Source organism: Falco peregrinus, chromosome 5 (assembly GCF_023634155.1).
Source record: "Falco peregrinus isolate bFalPer1 chromosome 5, bFalPer1.pri, whole genome shotgun sequence".
Classification (NCBI taxonomy): domain Eukaryota; kingdom Metazoa; phylum Chordata; class Aves; order Falconiformes; family Falconidae; genus Falco; species Falco peregrinus.
The window spans coordinates 68,602,682-68,619,050 of NC_073725.1; the positions used below are offsets into that span (position 1 = coordinate 68,602,682).

The 16,369-nt window shown below is 46.2% G+C and overlaps 1 protein-coding gene across 2 annotated transcripts in view; it reads left to right on the plus strand.

The window, feature by feature from the left end:
- Window positions 1–16,369, plus strand: part of STK11 (serine/threonine kinase 11) — a 48,833-nt gene that overhangs the window by 18,153 nt on the left and 14,311 nt on the right. For both annotated transcript variants that reach the window (XM_005240805.4, XM_013301969.3), the window contains exons 6-7: window positions 220–347; window positions 7,987–8,044. In XM_005240805.4, the coding sequence (XP_005240862.1) occupies window positions 220–347; window positions 7,987–8,044 (186 nt within the window). The remainder of the gene's footprint in view (window positions 1–219; window positions 348–7,986; window positions 8,045–16,369) is intronic.

The following is a 16,369-nucleotide window of genomic DNA, read 5'->3' on the forward strand; positions in this document are numbered from 1 at the left end:
TCTATCCCAGCTTGTCAGGGAAATGTCTTGGTGGTTTTGACTCATGTGAATGAAGAGGCTGTGATGAAGGAAGGCTAAGTTTAAAGAGGCATTCCAAATGCTGTCAAATATTTGTCTTTGAGTTTCCTCTTGGCTTCTCTTGGTTTATGTAGTCACATAAGAACTGAAGACCTGTTCTGTGAGCTTTATCTTATACAGCTTCTCCTTCTGCCTTTACAGATACAACATTACAACGGGTCTATACCCTTTTGAAGGGGATAATATCTATAAATTATTTGAAAACATCGGGAAAGGTGACTACACAATTCCAGAGGATTGTGGTCCTCCACTCTCAGACTTATTGAGAGGTGAGTCTCCCAACTGTCTCTAAAAGGGTAAAATTTATAGATGCCGCAGATGCTCAGCTTGCATAGTGCCGGGGAGAGCTTCATTCCAAGTATCCTGTGAAGATACAGGATCCTATTAGAAAGGGAGGTTGTGCTTATGAACCTCGTAAGACTTTGAGAGATCTTTAAAACTGGTGTTTTCATGAGATACCGTAAACCCTACGTGGCTTGCAGTCACTACTCTATAAAGAGTTGGTTTTGCATTATGTTTCTTGTGTTCCAAGAAGCTTTTAAATCTAAAGGCAAAGCCCACAAGAGGTTAAATTTAAAATGGCATCACAGCACTGATGCAGGTTTTGTAAGTGAGAACACTCAAATTCCTTGTCTGAGCTTTCTGTGATGAGGAATAGTGAGTACTCAGGTTCTGCTGTCCTTCCTCATCAGCCTCTGCTCTGAATTTCTGTGCTGCAGTCCTGGCTGTTGCCTCCTTCCCCCCAGATTTAGAGTTGCAAGGATACTGGAGCAAAGTGACTGCTGCCCACTTTCACAACAGGGCTGTGGTGGAAGCAGGAGTAGCGCTTTCTCGGTAGAAGCAGCTTGTGGGTTTTGTTTGTTTGGGGGGGTTTGTTCCTGTCACAGCAATAGTTTGAGGTTTAGCGTTGAACAGTCTCTACTTCTGCAAGCTGAATGGTCAGGGCAGCAGTTATGCTGTGCGTAGCAGCCTGCTTGGTGATGCCCATTTGGCAGCAGATGGGATAGGATTTGAAGACGTGGGAGATGCTGACCAGAGTTCATGCTGCCTTACTGGCGGTGGAACAGCCAGGTGTGGTAGTGGCCCCCAGCCCTCAGCTTGGGCTTGCTTCTCCTTCATTGTTTCCAGCTGTTTGTGAAAGATCAGACCTCAAATATGAAATGACGCTGCCTTGTTTCAAGTGTATTTTTCTGTTTTTTGTGCTACACGGGGTTAAGAAGTTAGTGTGGGTGAAGGGCTGTGGGTCACTGAGCAAACCAAGTTGGTTTGCCCTCCTCCCATTAGCAGGTTTGCTCATACTATGTGTGTTATTGCTAAACCAAGGGGTTGTGTACTGTGCCGTGTCCTCTGTGTGGTCACGGTGCTGTTGCAGTTTGTGGCTAGCCAAAAGGTTCACGACTTCGAAGCGGTTTATGGCTGCACTTCATGCTAGAAACGGCAGCAGTTTTGCCTCGGCAGGAAGGGCTGCGCTGCCCGTGGGCTCCTGGCCTTTCCGAGGATGGTCACAAGGAGCTGCAGCTCCAGCCTGGCCCCACTTTCTCGCCCCATCGGGTCACACCGCAGCCTGGTGCGGTGCTGGCGATGCTGGTGTCCTCACACGGTGCCAGCTGCCTGCCCGGTGCAGTGCTGGGGACACGAGCATCTTCACGCAGTGCTGGCTGTGTGCCCAGTGTGGCGTTGGCGACTTGAGCATCCTCGCCGTGGAGCCAGAGGCAGGCATCCTCGCTCGGTGCCGCCTGCGTGCCGGGCGGCGGCAGGTGGTGCTGTCTGTCCGAGCTGTGCCTGCTGCTGCCTCCGGCAGGGCTCCCCGCAGCCCCCCGCTGCCAAGGAGGTGGCAGACCCCCTGCAGTCCTACTCATAGGAGACTATTTTAGCTTATCTGGCACCACGCCGGTAAGTTATTTCCATGTGTTTCAGAAAGCATTAACTACCGTTAACAGCTTTCGGAAAGCATTACATAAGGCATAGCTTCAAATTGCACTCAGCGCAGCTGGTATCTTGGCCGTTCTGCTGAGACTAATGTGGCTACTGCTCACAGCCCAGCACTTTGACTGATGTGTGTTTCATGTTGGATCTGCCTGCCCCAGGGAACGATGTCCTGATCTACGTGTGGTGTTTGATTTGCGAATGCTGACTCAAAACATAGCCCTTTTTATGAGCTTGGGAATTGCCCAAATGGAGTAAATCCAGTAGTCCGTCTAGACTGGCAGCCAGTCTTCTAAAGCATCCAGCAGAAATCATTTGAGGTTTGTGATAAGCCTCTCAGCTGCACTTAGTGTTGTCCCCCAGGGAAAATGAGTGTGGCAGTTGTTTCTCTTTTCTTGTCCTGAGGATATTGGTAGCTTAAAATCTTATGCTTCATTATCAGAATAACTCCCATTTTAAGTTCTCTTTCCATCCCTTGTATGAGACCTGGAGTCAGAATTTCTTTCTTTTCTTTCTGCCTCATTTTAAACAGAGGAGCCCTCGCACCTGATGCCCTTTGTCCATCTCTTACAGCCTCAGTTGCCTCCTTCATCCTAGCAGCTGTCTGTCTTCATCCCTTCTGTGTTTGGACACTACAGAGATGCAAGTCGAGTGTGTTCCATAGGCAGAGGAGCTTGCCTGGGAGGAGATATCTGTGTGTCTCTTACCAATTTGACCCTTTCTTCCAGGGCAGTGGGATGCCCTAAGGATTCTTCTGCCTGTCCTCCCTCCATCTCACCTGAGAGCACTCTCCCACCCCTCATCTTGTCATATGTACCTGTTAAGCAGTAAAAGCTGGCAAAAGCTTCTAATATTCCCCTTGTTTGGTTTGACACACTTTTTCTAGTGCTTAGAGTAGCTGGCAGACCTGAGGTGATTGAATTAAGGAGTGGAATTGCTGCGGCTCGCTCCACTCTGGAGGCCTGAGCACCTCCACAGCCTGGCAGATAGCAAAGCATCTGCTGCAGTTGAGGGCTGAGCCTTGCAGTGGTGATACTACGTAGCTATGGTGACAAAACCTGAATGCTTTATTTAGTTCATGCTTTTCCACCAGAACATCTGCATTTCCTGGTAGGTGCCTGCTACTTCTGCAGCAGGCTGAAACTGAATCGAAAGCCTGCAGATCAGATATTGTCAATGACTGGCTGATGCTTTCGTATGAGCAGCACAGACACCCACAGCTCAGCTCTATTTCACTAGAGACTTTGTTTTGCCTTTGCATTGCTTTTAAAAGACTTTTAAAGTACTCTGCAGTGCTGCAAGCATTTGTTCTGGTTTTCTTGTAAGGAAGAATTCAGCATGTTGCAGAGTGCTTATTTGCTCTCTGGCTAGAAGTGCTGTGTTGACCAGAATACCAGTCTAGCTGTGAAGCAAACACTAGCATGCACTTTTTAAGGTTGGGGGGTTTTTTTCCTGTTCTTTTGTTGACTACTTTTGTAGTGGGTTTTTACTTTTTCTTCCCCTTGAGTTTGTTTTTCTTTGTTCCTCTTTCCAGAAGAAGTGGAGTTTAGAGGACTTTAAAGCTTCTACAGTATTTGAGTTGTAAAGAGACTTGCATGACTGTATTTCAACAGATTAGTTGGGATGCTGTTCCTCTTTTTGTCTCCCTAATCAGGGATGAAGCTTTATTTATACTCTTCACTGAGGGAGAGAAGGGCTAGTACTGTTCTGGCTTCTGTGTGTGCAGTCAGTAAAGATGTGTCAGAGTGGAAGCATTTATAAATAGCCATAAGGTTCTTCTGTCACCATCTGCACATGACTTATCAACTTGTATGCAATTTGTTTCTGGACAAGAAAAATGCACAAGGTCAGCTTTTCTTCTTCCTTTTCTAATGTACTTTTACTGAAAGATAAAGCTCTGAGACTGCAGTCTCTGCATTAGACATCTAGATTGACTTCCAGGCTCTGCTACAGACTTTGTGACCTGGAACAAGCTAGTTTCTCAGAGTTTTGTTTTCTCACTTTTGTGTAACCACCGTGACCTTTCATTACAGGAATGGTGAGAGGATGTGCATTCTGATGGCAGTGGGATGCTTTAATTCTGTTAGAAGCAGGGAGTCCCTGGATCCAACTGGTGTCTATAACCCATCCAGTGGCAAACCTTCTGCACTTGTTTGATCAAAGACTCAAGGTTTGCCTGCAGAGGGAGTTTCTGATCAGAACTCCTGGCTGTGCTTGCAGAGGATGAAGGAGAGGGGAAAAGTCCTGTCTCATTTTACCAATTGGACTTACACTGCTTTTACATCGGTTCTTTTAAATGTTGATCTGAGTTGGAGGCTCTGAAGTGAAATCCAGGTGGAGTTCATTAACTCTTGCTGTTAGATTTCTTCCTTCTCAAACGACATAGCTAAGGTTGTGCTGTCTGCTGAAAATGAGATATTCTACCAGATGATATAATGCTGTGCTTGCTCAGCATTATTGAAGTGTGTGGGCTGGAGTCTGTAAGGAGCTCAAGATGGGTTCATGGTCTCCAGTTTCTGGATTGCCACTTGACATGATTTGGAGGGGGTTTGAGACTACTGGTGTGCTGTGATGAACACAATATCCCATGTACGGGCATAGTGAATCCTTCTGAAATACCACGGGAGCAGAGGTTTGTAACGTAGGCATACTCATGAAGAATTGCCCTGTTACACTGTGTCTCATCTCTACTCACAGATAAACTCCATGGAAATCTTTACCGTAAATGGTAGAGAGTATGTGTGGTTACTGTGGGCAGACACTTAGGTGACTTGACTGGTGAATAGTACATGATGTTGTGTCTTGATGAAGTCTCTTTTCAGTACAAGACTTCAGCCACAGAGCTGCCATCGGTGAGTCACAGAGCTGAATGCATGAACATACATTTTTGGTGCTTGGACCTTCTGCTTTCCTTCAAACGTTGCCCAAAATACAGTCCTTTTTCATTAAAGTAAATTTCTTGTCAGTTATCATCTTGCAACTCTTTTTCTGCAGCACCCTAGTGAAATGAATCCCAATCTGAAAGTGCAAGAGCCTTGAGGAAATCCCACTGTACTTCACATTCCTGTGAAGAGTTTCTAGTTGTATCTGCTTGGATGTGCAGCAGCTTATCCTGACCTTGATGATAACATGCTGGATTCCAAAAGAGTCTTGAAATAAATAAAGGGGGGGGTGTGTGCGGTGTCCTGACTTACCTGTTTCTGACTACATTAATAAGGTAACCTAGCCAGTTCTTGCTTTGGTGTCCCCTAGACTTCATGTAAGATCTCTCTGCAGTCCTATTTCTTTTTTTTTTTCCTTTTAAAAAAAAGCCAACACATTTGTGCAGCTCAGCTGTGAAACTACTGCCTAATAACCTTATTAATAGGTTATTTAATTAGGTGTGGGATATTTTTTTTTCTCTGAACCACCTTCCTGTCTTGTTCCTCTTCTTGTAAGGTGAGGAGAAATTCCATCAAAGCAGGAGAAGATTCCTTTACTGCAAGGGAGGTTGGGTGCTGGAACAGGTTGCATAGGAGGGTTGTAGAGTTTCCATCCCTGGAGATGTTTGAAACCCAGCTGGACATGGTCCTGGGCAAGCTGACCCTGCTTAGAGCAAGAGCTTTGCACGAGGTGATCTCCAGAGGTCCCTTCCAACCTCAGGTGGTCTGTGATTCTGAGAAGGCTGCAGGGACTGCTAGGGATGCATGCTGGGGTACAAAAGAAAGGAGGAATGTGCATTGCAAGGACCCTTGTTGCGGAGAAAGGCCCTGATAAAGGCTGTGTTCAGTGTTAAACTAATTTTTTATTTATTTTTTTTAACTGTAGGGGTGTTTGTTTTGTAGTACTCCCTGAAAAAAGAAGGGCGTTCTCCAGCATCAGTTCATTAACAGTGGATAAAGTGAGGAAACAACTTGGAATTAGCCCTGCAAAAGCTATGTATCTTGCATTACAAGCATTGCAGCACCTTGCAGCGAGATTCAGGATCAAATCCATTCTCTGCTGAAGGTGGTTCAACTGTACCTTCCCTTCTCTCGCCCTTACTGTGAAACCATCTCAAAATACCCTTTCAGTGGTGTTCCTCAGTAACAGACCTAGCAGCTGAGCTGTTCGGCTTTTGGCACTGTCACTGGCATTAATCACCTCCTGCCACACACGGGTTTGGTCTGGAGCTGCTGGTTGCTTGTTTCTGGGGCTTTGGCCTATTCAGGGGAGAAGATACCAGATATAAGGAACTAGGGTCAAGGTTTAGAGTTCTTGAGCAGGGAGCTGTTGCTGTAGCTCCAGTTGAGCTCAGCCGTGTACCCCTAACATAGCCAAGTGGTGGTTTTTATGGTCTCAACAAGGCAAGTACAAATTTCTGGTGTGCTCTGTCTAAATTGCTCTGAAGAATTGGGCTCTAAAGATCCCAGTGACTTGAGTTTATGAGGCCAGTTGCCTCTGATGCACTTGACCTTCTCTAACCTGGAGAGGTCTTCCCATGTTTCTTTAACCTCCTTCATGGTGATGTCATGTCGATCAGTAGTGACTCCATCTGCCTTAAAGCTATTGGTGCTGTCATCAGCACTGATAAACCTTTATGAATTGCCATGGCAAACTGTACTTTGGTTTCTGGGGGGGAAAACTTCAGTCCTTCCACCCTGTACCTTTTCTGTGCCCATATTCATTACTGTTAGTAATGTGATACAAACTGAACTGGCAAGGAAGATGTTCTGGATCAGCTTTTTTTTAATCACATGTACTGTTGGTGATTTATCTCTTCCGTTGGCTTTGGTCAACAGTATTGCACAAACTCGTCTGTGAGGCCCTTGCAACTTCTTATTTGAACTGCAATGTCTCTTTCCAGCCCTCCCTTCATAAATGTCCATCCAAACGTATCTCCCATCCTTGTGTTTTTCACAGTGTCCTTGTACTGGCTCTCACCAGCACTCTGCACTGTTTGCTCCTTATCCTGACGTTAACTCCTGTTTGACACTGTTCTGCTTCCTAGCCTTTCTTTTCTTCTGGTTGCTGGAGACGAGGTCCTCCTGTTCTCCCACCTCTTTCCAAAACCTTCCTCTTCGTGCTGCCTGTGCAAGACTCCAACGGTGCTAGTGCTTTAAGAGCAACAAGGAGATAGCATCCAGTAAAAGCAAAACTCCTTGTAACGTACAGCAGTGAGACTTTGTTAGACAAATATATTCTTGGAACCTTCATTGGAGAAATCTTGGTTGCTGCTGCATGAGACTTTTTAGGTCATGTTGGGGCTAGTTTCTGGAGAATATGGCAAAATTTGCCACTTCCCTTCTGTTGAGTTGTGAAGCTTTTTAAAGGCAGTAGAGCAGAGTGGGCATCTCATGAATCTAAGGAATCCACCTCCCTCTCTCCTAGAGAGAATACAGATAAGCTACTTTTCCTCTCCCCCACTCTCTCTCACCCCCACCCCAGTTGTCTTAGCAGATGATGCCAGAAATCAAACTCCTGGCTAGGGCAAAAGGATGGACAGTAGGATTAATTTTTTTGTCAGTTCTCCTCATCTGTATTTCCAGAGTAGAATTTCACTAGACTAGAATTTCTGGGATGCTGAGCAACTGGATAGATGCTGTGCCTAAGGCTTTGGCTCTTCCATGGAGAAAGTTCAATAGCATTATCTATGAAATGCAAAGTCTTGATGTTCTTTGCCTGAAAACATACTTGGACATATGATCCAGGGCTGTGCAAGCCTCTGTCCCTGCAGCGTGGAGGAGGAAAAGGTCATATCCACTTTGCAGGTGGGAAAACTGAGGAAGGAGACTTGATCAGGTAGTCAGCAATCGAGTTGGGATTTTGTGCTGAGCTTCCTGTGACCAATGCAGCATATTCTTCCTGGAGGTAAAGGCTTCCTAAGCTGCCAGGAGGACTGGACACACCAGTTGCTGTTGTGGGGAGGGAGGTGGGAGGGAAGGGTAGAGCTTTATGCTTCCTGTCTTCAACTTGGCTGAGAGCATCTGTGATCACACCTGGACTTTTTTTCCTTCTTTTCAGGGATGCTTGAATACGACCCAGCCAAGAGATTTTCAATACAGCAGATAAGGCAGCACAAGTGAGTGTTCAGCTTCTTCCTATTAGTCATTCTCTTTCTGCTTCTTATGCTAATGTACCTGTGCTATTGCTCTCAACTCATTTTTCCTTTTGACAGCAGACACATGGAAGTCACTAGATACCCTTCCTCCAGCTCTGCTGGAGCCCTGGCAACCCCTACTTGGCTTTTTTTCCTCCTATTAGAGCATCCGGTTAAAACATTTGAATTGCTAACTGGTAAATGATGAATATGTTGAAAATATGTTCCTAGCATGACTGGTTCTTGATAATTAAGGGTTCTGGATATTTTTTTCAGAGGTTAGCTAGTAATAATGGAGCAGAAGAACAGGGGTTCCTTAGAGCTGGGTTATTGAACTAGGACTGTTTAGTACTGTGTGTTAGTTCTGGTTTTCTGGACAGTCTGGTGACAGAAATATCCCTTGGTATTTGCTCCATATGGAATCAGTATGTAAAGAAGTGTTCCAGGACAATAGGATTTTTTTTTTTTCTTTCTCTTTAATGTCATACTCCTCCCTCCCCCATATCCTGCCCCTTTATCCTTGCCATTGTCTGGGGGGGGGGGAAGGCCCCGTTATCTCTGAGGATTTTTTTTTTTTTTCTTAAAGGATCTGTTTGAACATGCTGCCTCTGAGCAGAGATTTCCTGGGCGGATAAAAGTACAAGAACAAAAAGCATCATAAGGATGCTTCATTGCGGAGGCTGCATTAGCTTATCTCCTATTTGAATAGGAAGTGCTTCTGAGGACAGGCAGAGCTGCCTGCTGGACTGCAGCTGCTCGGCAGAGGTCCTGCCTACAAGCTTGCCCAGAAAGCTTTTGGGAACCTTGTAAAAACAAGGCTCTGATCCTGGAAGGTGATGGGCCTGCTCTGTGCTGCCTTGCAGGCAGGAAAAGCACTATTTTCTTGTTGTCTCTGGAAAAAAAAAACGGGCGGTGGTAGCCATGTGCTGTCAGATGATGATCCCTGGTAGATGTTATGGCATGGGAGGCATCTGCAGGAGCCACAGAACAAAACCTGACAGGCTTGAACTGCACTGGCGTTCTGCAGCGGAGCAACTGCAACCTACCCCTGGCGAAGATCAAAGAGGCTGGGGAGGCAGGTCTTAGGGAGCTGCCTGGTCAATTAATTAAGCAGTCAGGCTGACTCTTTTAATAGTAGCCAAGCACTGTGCATTGCTTGTTTCACTGGGTCTGGGAGATGATGGGAGCAGGCATTTGCTTTTCAAGCCTGCCTTGCCTTGTGCACATGCCTCCCAGTAATAGTGGGCCATAAAAGAGACTGCTTGGGGCTGGCCTCTTAAATGCTGCCTGGCATTTAAAGCACCATATAGAGCTGGTCTTCGAAACAATAGCTCCTGCTGTTCCTGACTGTCCTCCCCTCTACCACTGAGGACTAGAGTGCTTCAAGCCAGACAGCAAAGCACTGTATGCTTTTGTACTTCGTAATGAAGCAGTTCTCCTGTTCATTACAGCTAGTGCTAGGGCGGTGATCAGCTTGCCGCGCAGTCAAACCGATGCTTTGTCAGTGAGCACTGTAAAGGAGCATGGCAGGAATTAACTCAATGGAGTAATTAGTAGGTGTTGAGAAAAGCGCTTTCTTTCCTATCGATGCTGTGGGTGCAAAGGCTGCGGTGAACTGCCCCGAAGCTTGGGGCAGCGTAGCTGGTTCTCATGTGTCACTGTCTGCGAGGTATTTGAGCTAGTTATCCAACTCTGTATACTTGATTTTATACTTCTCCTGTGTGGCAGAGAGTTTTTGTGTCAGCTTTGCCCAGCTGGAAGCAAAGAGGTTTCTCTAGAGAATCTGCCTGTAGTTAGAAAGCGGGAGAAACTGGAGCACCCTTCTGGCATGGAGGGCAGTCGCAAATCTCCTGTGCTGTGTCGGCACAGCCTGCCCTCTAATCGGGCACAGCTGCTGGTGGTGAGGCTTTTCATCTCATAGCCCTGAGAGGGGCTGAAGAAAGACTCTACCTGCAAACACAGGAGCATTTCCAGGGCTTAGTCCCTTATTAGTTTTCTGTGAGCTTAGCCAGTGCTTCTTAACAGGCTTTTCTTCCCTATTAGTAATTGCCTCCTTCCTCCTGCTGTGGCATCCTAGTAATTACATCAAGCACAGCAGAGCTTGCAGCCTTGGGCTTTGGATGTGTCTGTCCATCTCCTTTTTGTGGAGTAGCATTGTGTGAAAGAATCCAGCGTTTGGTTCTCCTGGCTGTTCTTTAAATAGAAGAGAAGCTTAGCCCTGACCCTGATTTCTAAAATTTTTTAAGTTGAACAAAGCAATCGGAAGGACAGCAGGTAGCCATTCAGATATTGTCAGAGGGTTTTTGGAAAGCATTTTAGTAGGAAAAGTCTTGATTTCTAGAATCCTTAGATTTCTACTGTATGTGGGAGTAATAGTCATTAATGATTTCGGGTTTCTCCACACTCCTCCCACAAAAGCATGTGTTAAGGCACAGGAACTAGACTATAGAAACATCAAGCGACTTACCCGGGCTGCCCTGCTGAGATGGAGACTGGCTCAAACCAGAATTACCCGGTGCCTTTCCGTGCTGCTGGAAGTCTCCTTTTATGTCTTTGAGCTGATGTTACTGGTGCCTTGCTCATACGGAGAGCTGGGATTATCAAAGTGCACTGAAAATCAACAGGAATAGCCCCTGTGTCCTGGGCAGCGGTTTTTTGCGATAGAGCCAAATGCTGCTAGACCAGGCTCGTGCCAGCACAACAGCAAGCAGCCGTGTTCCCCTGTCCTGCAGGGAAGGGTGCTCCCAAGGAAAGCATCACAGAGCGGGTGTCCTGTGGCCGTGGAGCTGCTGGGCACTCGGCATCCAGCCAGAGCTGGCTAAACAGCTCGTGTGGCACCTTCTAGAAAGTGATGTTTCTTGCTCTCGTAGTGGGATCAAGGATAAAAGGCTTAATCAGCGCGTCAGGGGAAACACTGGGGAAGTACTGAGTGTTGCTCCATGAAACAACAGAGCTGCAGCGGGCAGAGAAGGCAGCCTGGCATGTGTTTATTGCCTGGCCGCAGTAATTCTGCCATTCCTCCCTTTATTCTCGTCAGCTATTCCACACGCTTTCCCCCCTTCCAGTGGCAGCCCTGTCTGAACAACGCTGTAGGAAGTCTGCTTAGTTTTAATACCTGCCAGCTGCCTTCCTCCTCTCCTCACTTCTGTAGCTGAACTCTTGCATCAAACTCGTGTTTCTGCACTTTGTTTTAATTCAGCAGGACAAAGCTAAATTCTCTTTGCTTTCAGAGGCTTTTCAAACCTAGTCAATCTGTGCAGTGCAGACCTACAAGTTGTAAATTGAAAGGAATTAAAACTCTCTCAGCCTGTCATCTTAAGAGTTTATGAACTGCCAGAAGCTGACCCCTGAATAACAATGAAAGAGCCTTGAAAGCTGCTCTTCCCAAAAGGAGCTGGATAGGCTGATGATCAATGGAAAAGTGATACGTTTAGTTCACCTCTGTGAATATTTTGTACTCCCGGGGTGGGGATGTGGGGCAGTGAAGAAAAGCTGCCAAGAGCCAGGGAGTTAACAACCTGTTCCCTATAGATTATTCACCATCTCCTCTCTACCCAGTGCTTTTGCTGAAGGGCTTAATGCTCGTTCACTGCATTTTGTAACCAATTCACTGACCCAGCTGCAGCACTTAAAGTGATGAAGTGGATGCAGAATTCTACCTCTGTCCCTTGTTTCCAAGGCAACCATCTTGCCTTCCTTCTAGAGAAGTGTCACACTTAATTTGTTCAGTCATAGATATAATTGCAAGAGTTTATAGCAAGAAAAGGAAGGCACTTCCACCTTTTATTAGTGGAGATGCAAATTAACCTGCTGGGCTAGTGTCTCCTCCTGACCTCCTGGAGGCTGCCGTGCCACCTTCCTGAGTGCTTTTGCTCACCGCAGAGTCCTCCCCGAGAGGTTTGGAGGGTAGCTGTTGGGTGCTCTGCCATGCTGTTCAAACCCCAGGTACTGAACCCCTTGGAAATTGGGATTTGTTGCCACTGTAGACTCCTTTGCAGGCGCTGAACGTGTTCCTTGCCTTCTGTGCCTGCATTTGAGGGAGTGGAGGAGTTTCCCTTAACCTCTGCTTCAGCATGTACACTCATGGGCTTTTCCCATCCCTTCTCCATCACGGTGTCATGCAGTAACCTCCCCTCAGCAGGACACAGACAAAAAAAGCACTCCTCTCCTTTTTTTGCCAAGGCACCTGGGTCTGCCTGCCTTCTGTGTGGCAGGCATGTGGAAGGAATCTGGTTCTTCTGCCCACGTTCTGCAAATCAGTTTCATAATGCAACTGTGTGGGGCATGTTAAAGGAATGTGAGTCTCTAGAACCCCTGTCCTCATAGGAGTCTGAACTATCCCCTTTGGCCCTGGGATCAGCTAGGGGAAAATGGCTTCTTTCTTACTCATTTGTATTTTTTTTATGAACCTGGCTTAAAAGCATGGATATTTCCCTATTACAGGAGTTGGAGCAGTGATTGGAGTGATGCCGATATATATTTATTGCTAGCATGTGTTGCCTTTCCCCAGGGCATACTGTTGTGTGTCTTCCACATTTGTCTGCAAGAGGACTGAATTAAACTGGAATGCTGTTAGTTGCTTCTTGTGATGCCTGTGACCTTCCAGTAAGCTTGAAGTCCTCGTGGTGTCACGGGAGGTGGAGAATCATTCATAACCGATTCTTGCTGGCAGGATGGTGATCTGCAGCTTTGCATCTGGTTTCAGAGAAAATTGTCCGTATACAAAACAAGCAAACTGAAATATTTGTGACCTAGAATGGGAAGTGAATTAGCTGTAAGTATTTGGAAGCTGCAGCTGTGCTTACTGATTCTTATTTTAACCTTGCTTATCCCAGGACTTGAAAAGAGCAGAGTGATGACTTCTGATGTAAAATTTGAGCTTGGAAGCTGCAAACCAGACAGGCTCATTAAGCATTGGTCAACCCAGATTCCTTTTTTCATTCAGTCCTTGACCCTTACTGTCTTATCCCCGTGTAGATTATAGCAACCCATCTGGATGCTACTTCTTAACTGGCAGGATCACAATTAATACTTGTGCAATAATTAAAACTTGTGGTGGTTTCTGTGCTTTGCAGGCATTCTCAACAAGCTTGCAAAGTAATAGGAAACAATCTCTTACTACTGTTCCCTTCACTCTGTTTCAAAGAGCTAAGAGTAGCTAAGAAATGTTTCACAGACCAGAGAGGAATCTGCCTCTTCCTGGGGATGTTCTGGGCAAGGGGCGCTTTTGAGATCTGCAAAAGCTTTTCTTTTCCTTCAGCGGTAAAGCAGTAGTCTGCGAGCACCAGGTAAATGGCTCTGTGCCGGTGTAGTTGGCTCAGAAGACGTCAGTGAGCCTGGGAGTAAATGGTGAAACAGGGCACTCTGTCAGCAGTACTCTAATCCAGCCCGTGTTTTAGGGTCAGTGGTTGAAGGCAGGATGAGGAAGGACTTGATCTGCGTTGCTGACCGATGGGAGAGTTGCACTGTGGGAGGGTAGCTGCTTTCTGGCTTAGTCAGTGGCCAGTTGAGCCAGATTAGGGCATTTGATGGAGCCAGTGATCCTCAGATGAAGAGCAAATCTTCTCTAATAACATTTAGCACCAGTGCAGAAAGCAGAATATCTGTCCCTGCTGGAAAATTGCTTGCCAGGAAATACTCTGCTACTCGATACAGAACTGCTTGAGGCTCCTTCCAAGAGTCTTTGATTTTTCTTAGAACTTCAATGAATTTCTCTTCTCACTCTATATCCTCATTACCATATATGCATATGCAAGTATTTGAAATCACCTCCCAGAGGATGGAATCATTATGACTAGAGTACAGTGATTCAGGTTTCTGCTGTTAATAAAAACCTATTTTTACTCTCCTGGTAAGTAGGGCAGAAGGAAAGAAAAAAGCAGAGCTGAGATACAGCAAAATGAAAACACTAGTTGCTATAGACTTCTAGGCTTTCTCCCGTTAAAATACTCCTTTTAACAACAGTCATTCCGATCTCATTTGTCCTGTATATTCTATTTTTCTTAGGTCCCTGGCATTTAGTTTGGATCCCTCTAGCTCCAGTGCCCCTGGCAAAAATAACTGGTGGCTGTGTTGGCTTTTCTGTTTCTGCGCTAGATGATCCTGCCAGCCTGGATCAGCCTAGGCTGAACTTGCTATCTTGGCAGTCGCTTCCTTGACGAAAGCAGTCTCCCAAGGAAAGGAAATCAAATGATCACATTAGGAGTGCTGTGTGCCATGCGCATCACCAGGAAAGCCATCCACAGGCTTTGTTAAAACAAACGGTTGCCCCAAATCTAGTTACGCTGGACCTGCTCGCTCCTGTTAGTCCAGCGGCTGGGATGACTTTTTACTTAACTCTTGTAACCATTCTGTGATGATTCTATGCCGACGCTACTCCACGAACCAGAGGTTGTACTGACAGATGAGATCTGCATTCAGTTCTCTGCTGTTTCCCTGAAGTATCCTGCAGCTTCCAGTATGGTTGTGGTATGACCGTGGAAGAAATGCCAGTAGATCAGCATCGGTGTGGAGGTGGAACATCCCAGCCTCAGATTTTTGGGGTCTTGCCCATCCGTTCAGACTGTCAGCATGGAAGGACAGAACATGATTGCTTGCACGACATGGACATGCTCTGTGATTAACCAAAATACATTTATTTTTAAAACTTCAGGCTATAGGGACTGCTTCACTTTTTTTTTTATTTTTTTTTACTGTCCTTCTCATCAAGCAGTAGTCTTACTTTAAAACTCCATCACCACAGAGAAAACAGTTCAAAGATGCTAATTGTGAAGCAGGGTGTTTCTGGGTCAGGGTTCACTCCTCCTTTGAATCCTAGATGATTTGTCCCAATAGCTGCATTTTCATTTATCTCCTCACTCCTTGCGTTTGCTGGGTAGTTACGTTAAAATGCCACTTTTTTTTTTAGGCCTACTGTCAAAGCAATGCAAGACTAGAAGAAAATTATAATTACAGTTTTTCTGTGCAGGAGGTGCAGCCAACCCTTACTTCCTAAAATGAATTTGGAACTGGAGTGATAAAAAACAGATGGCTCAGGTTTATCAGAGCTCTTTGGTGACTGGCTTCAGGCCCTCCTCGGTGGTTATTAGCCAGAAGTTACTGGATGCCTGTGCAAACTATGGAGAGGGAAGCACTTAGGTCACATCAGGCTTGTCTAGGGCAGCAGTCATCAGCCCAAGGAGTGACTATACCGTGAGGGGATAATTTTAGATCTTGCTCTGCTTTTGAGGTGTGTTTTCAGAGAGACCTGAAGTTGCTTCCTAAGGCAGCACCCTTTTGTAGCCTAAAGTAAACTTGGAAAACAGGGGGGAAAAGCTTAGACTTTCTAGGCTGCCTCTGTGAAAGGTTCTGAGTGTCCCTTTGTGCAGGTAAGTGGCATCCACATGATATTTAGCAAGGTGACAAGAGCGCAGTTGATCTGGTGAGGCTTTTCTTTCCTTTGCTACTGTGCAAAGACCAGGAAGAACAGGTCCCAGGGGGCTTAACCAACATCCAGCCCACAGTGTAGAAACGGGGAGGCTGATATCCGTGCCAATTCAGAAGTTTATCAGGAAAGCAGGCTGCAGTTCAGGAGATGATCCTAACTGTGGGAGGGTTTGATGCTTTCTGACTCTGTGTCCAGCGACCCTCCAGGGTAAAGTATGAGTGAAGTGCCCCTGCAGGACAGCCTGCCTGCTGGCAAGGGCAGCCAGCTGCTTGGCACGCCACCTTTAAAGGCAGCAGAACATCATCTGTCTGATGTTGGCTGTCACCTGACCTTTTCATTTGCTAGCCCGCGGCAGCTGATTTTTCCCTGTTGCAGGATGCGTTGCAGGGAAAAAAGGAGTAGCAGGAGGTGCTTGGGCTGGAAAGGTGGTTAGAAGTACCTGGATCAGGAGGAACTTCTGGTCCCACCTGCATTTAAGAGAGGATCGCTAGGAGTGTGGAGGCTCCAGCAGTACTTCTAGGAAACTTTCGGTGCCCACGTGCAGTGCTGCTAGATGTCCCAGAGACAGGCCAGCGTTGGAACCCTGCTATGGAAATACGATAAAAATGTAAGAGGCCACCTATATGGCTTCTGAGATGCTGATGTATGTGATGCAAGCCTCTTGGATTCTTGATCTGATTAAGAGCAGCTTTCAGAGCTGATACCCTTCACTGGGCAGATGGTAGCACTTTGGCAATGGTAATAGAAGTCCCTTGAGACGGGTAGGATAAAAAGTGTTAAGCATTTTTGCTGTGGTCTTGTTGAAAACTGCCTGTTAAAGGAGCTTGTGAGTAAATACCGCTCTCCTTAGACTGACATTCTGCCCGCTCTTTGTCATGTGC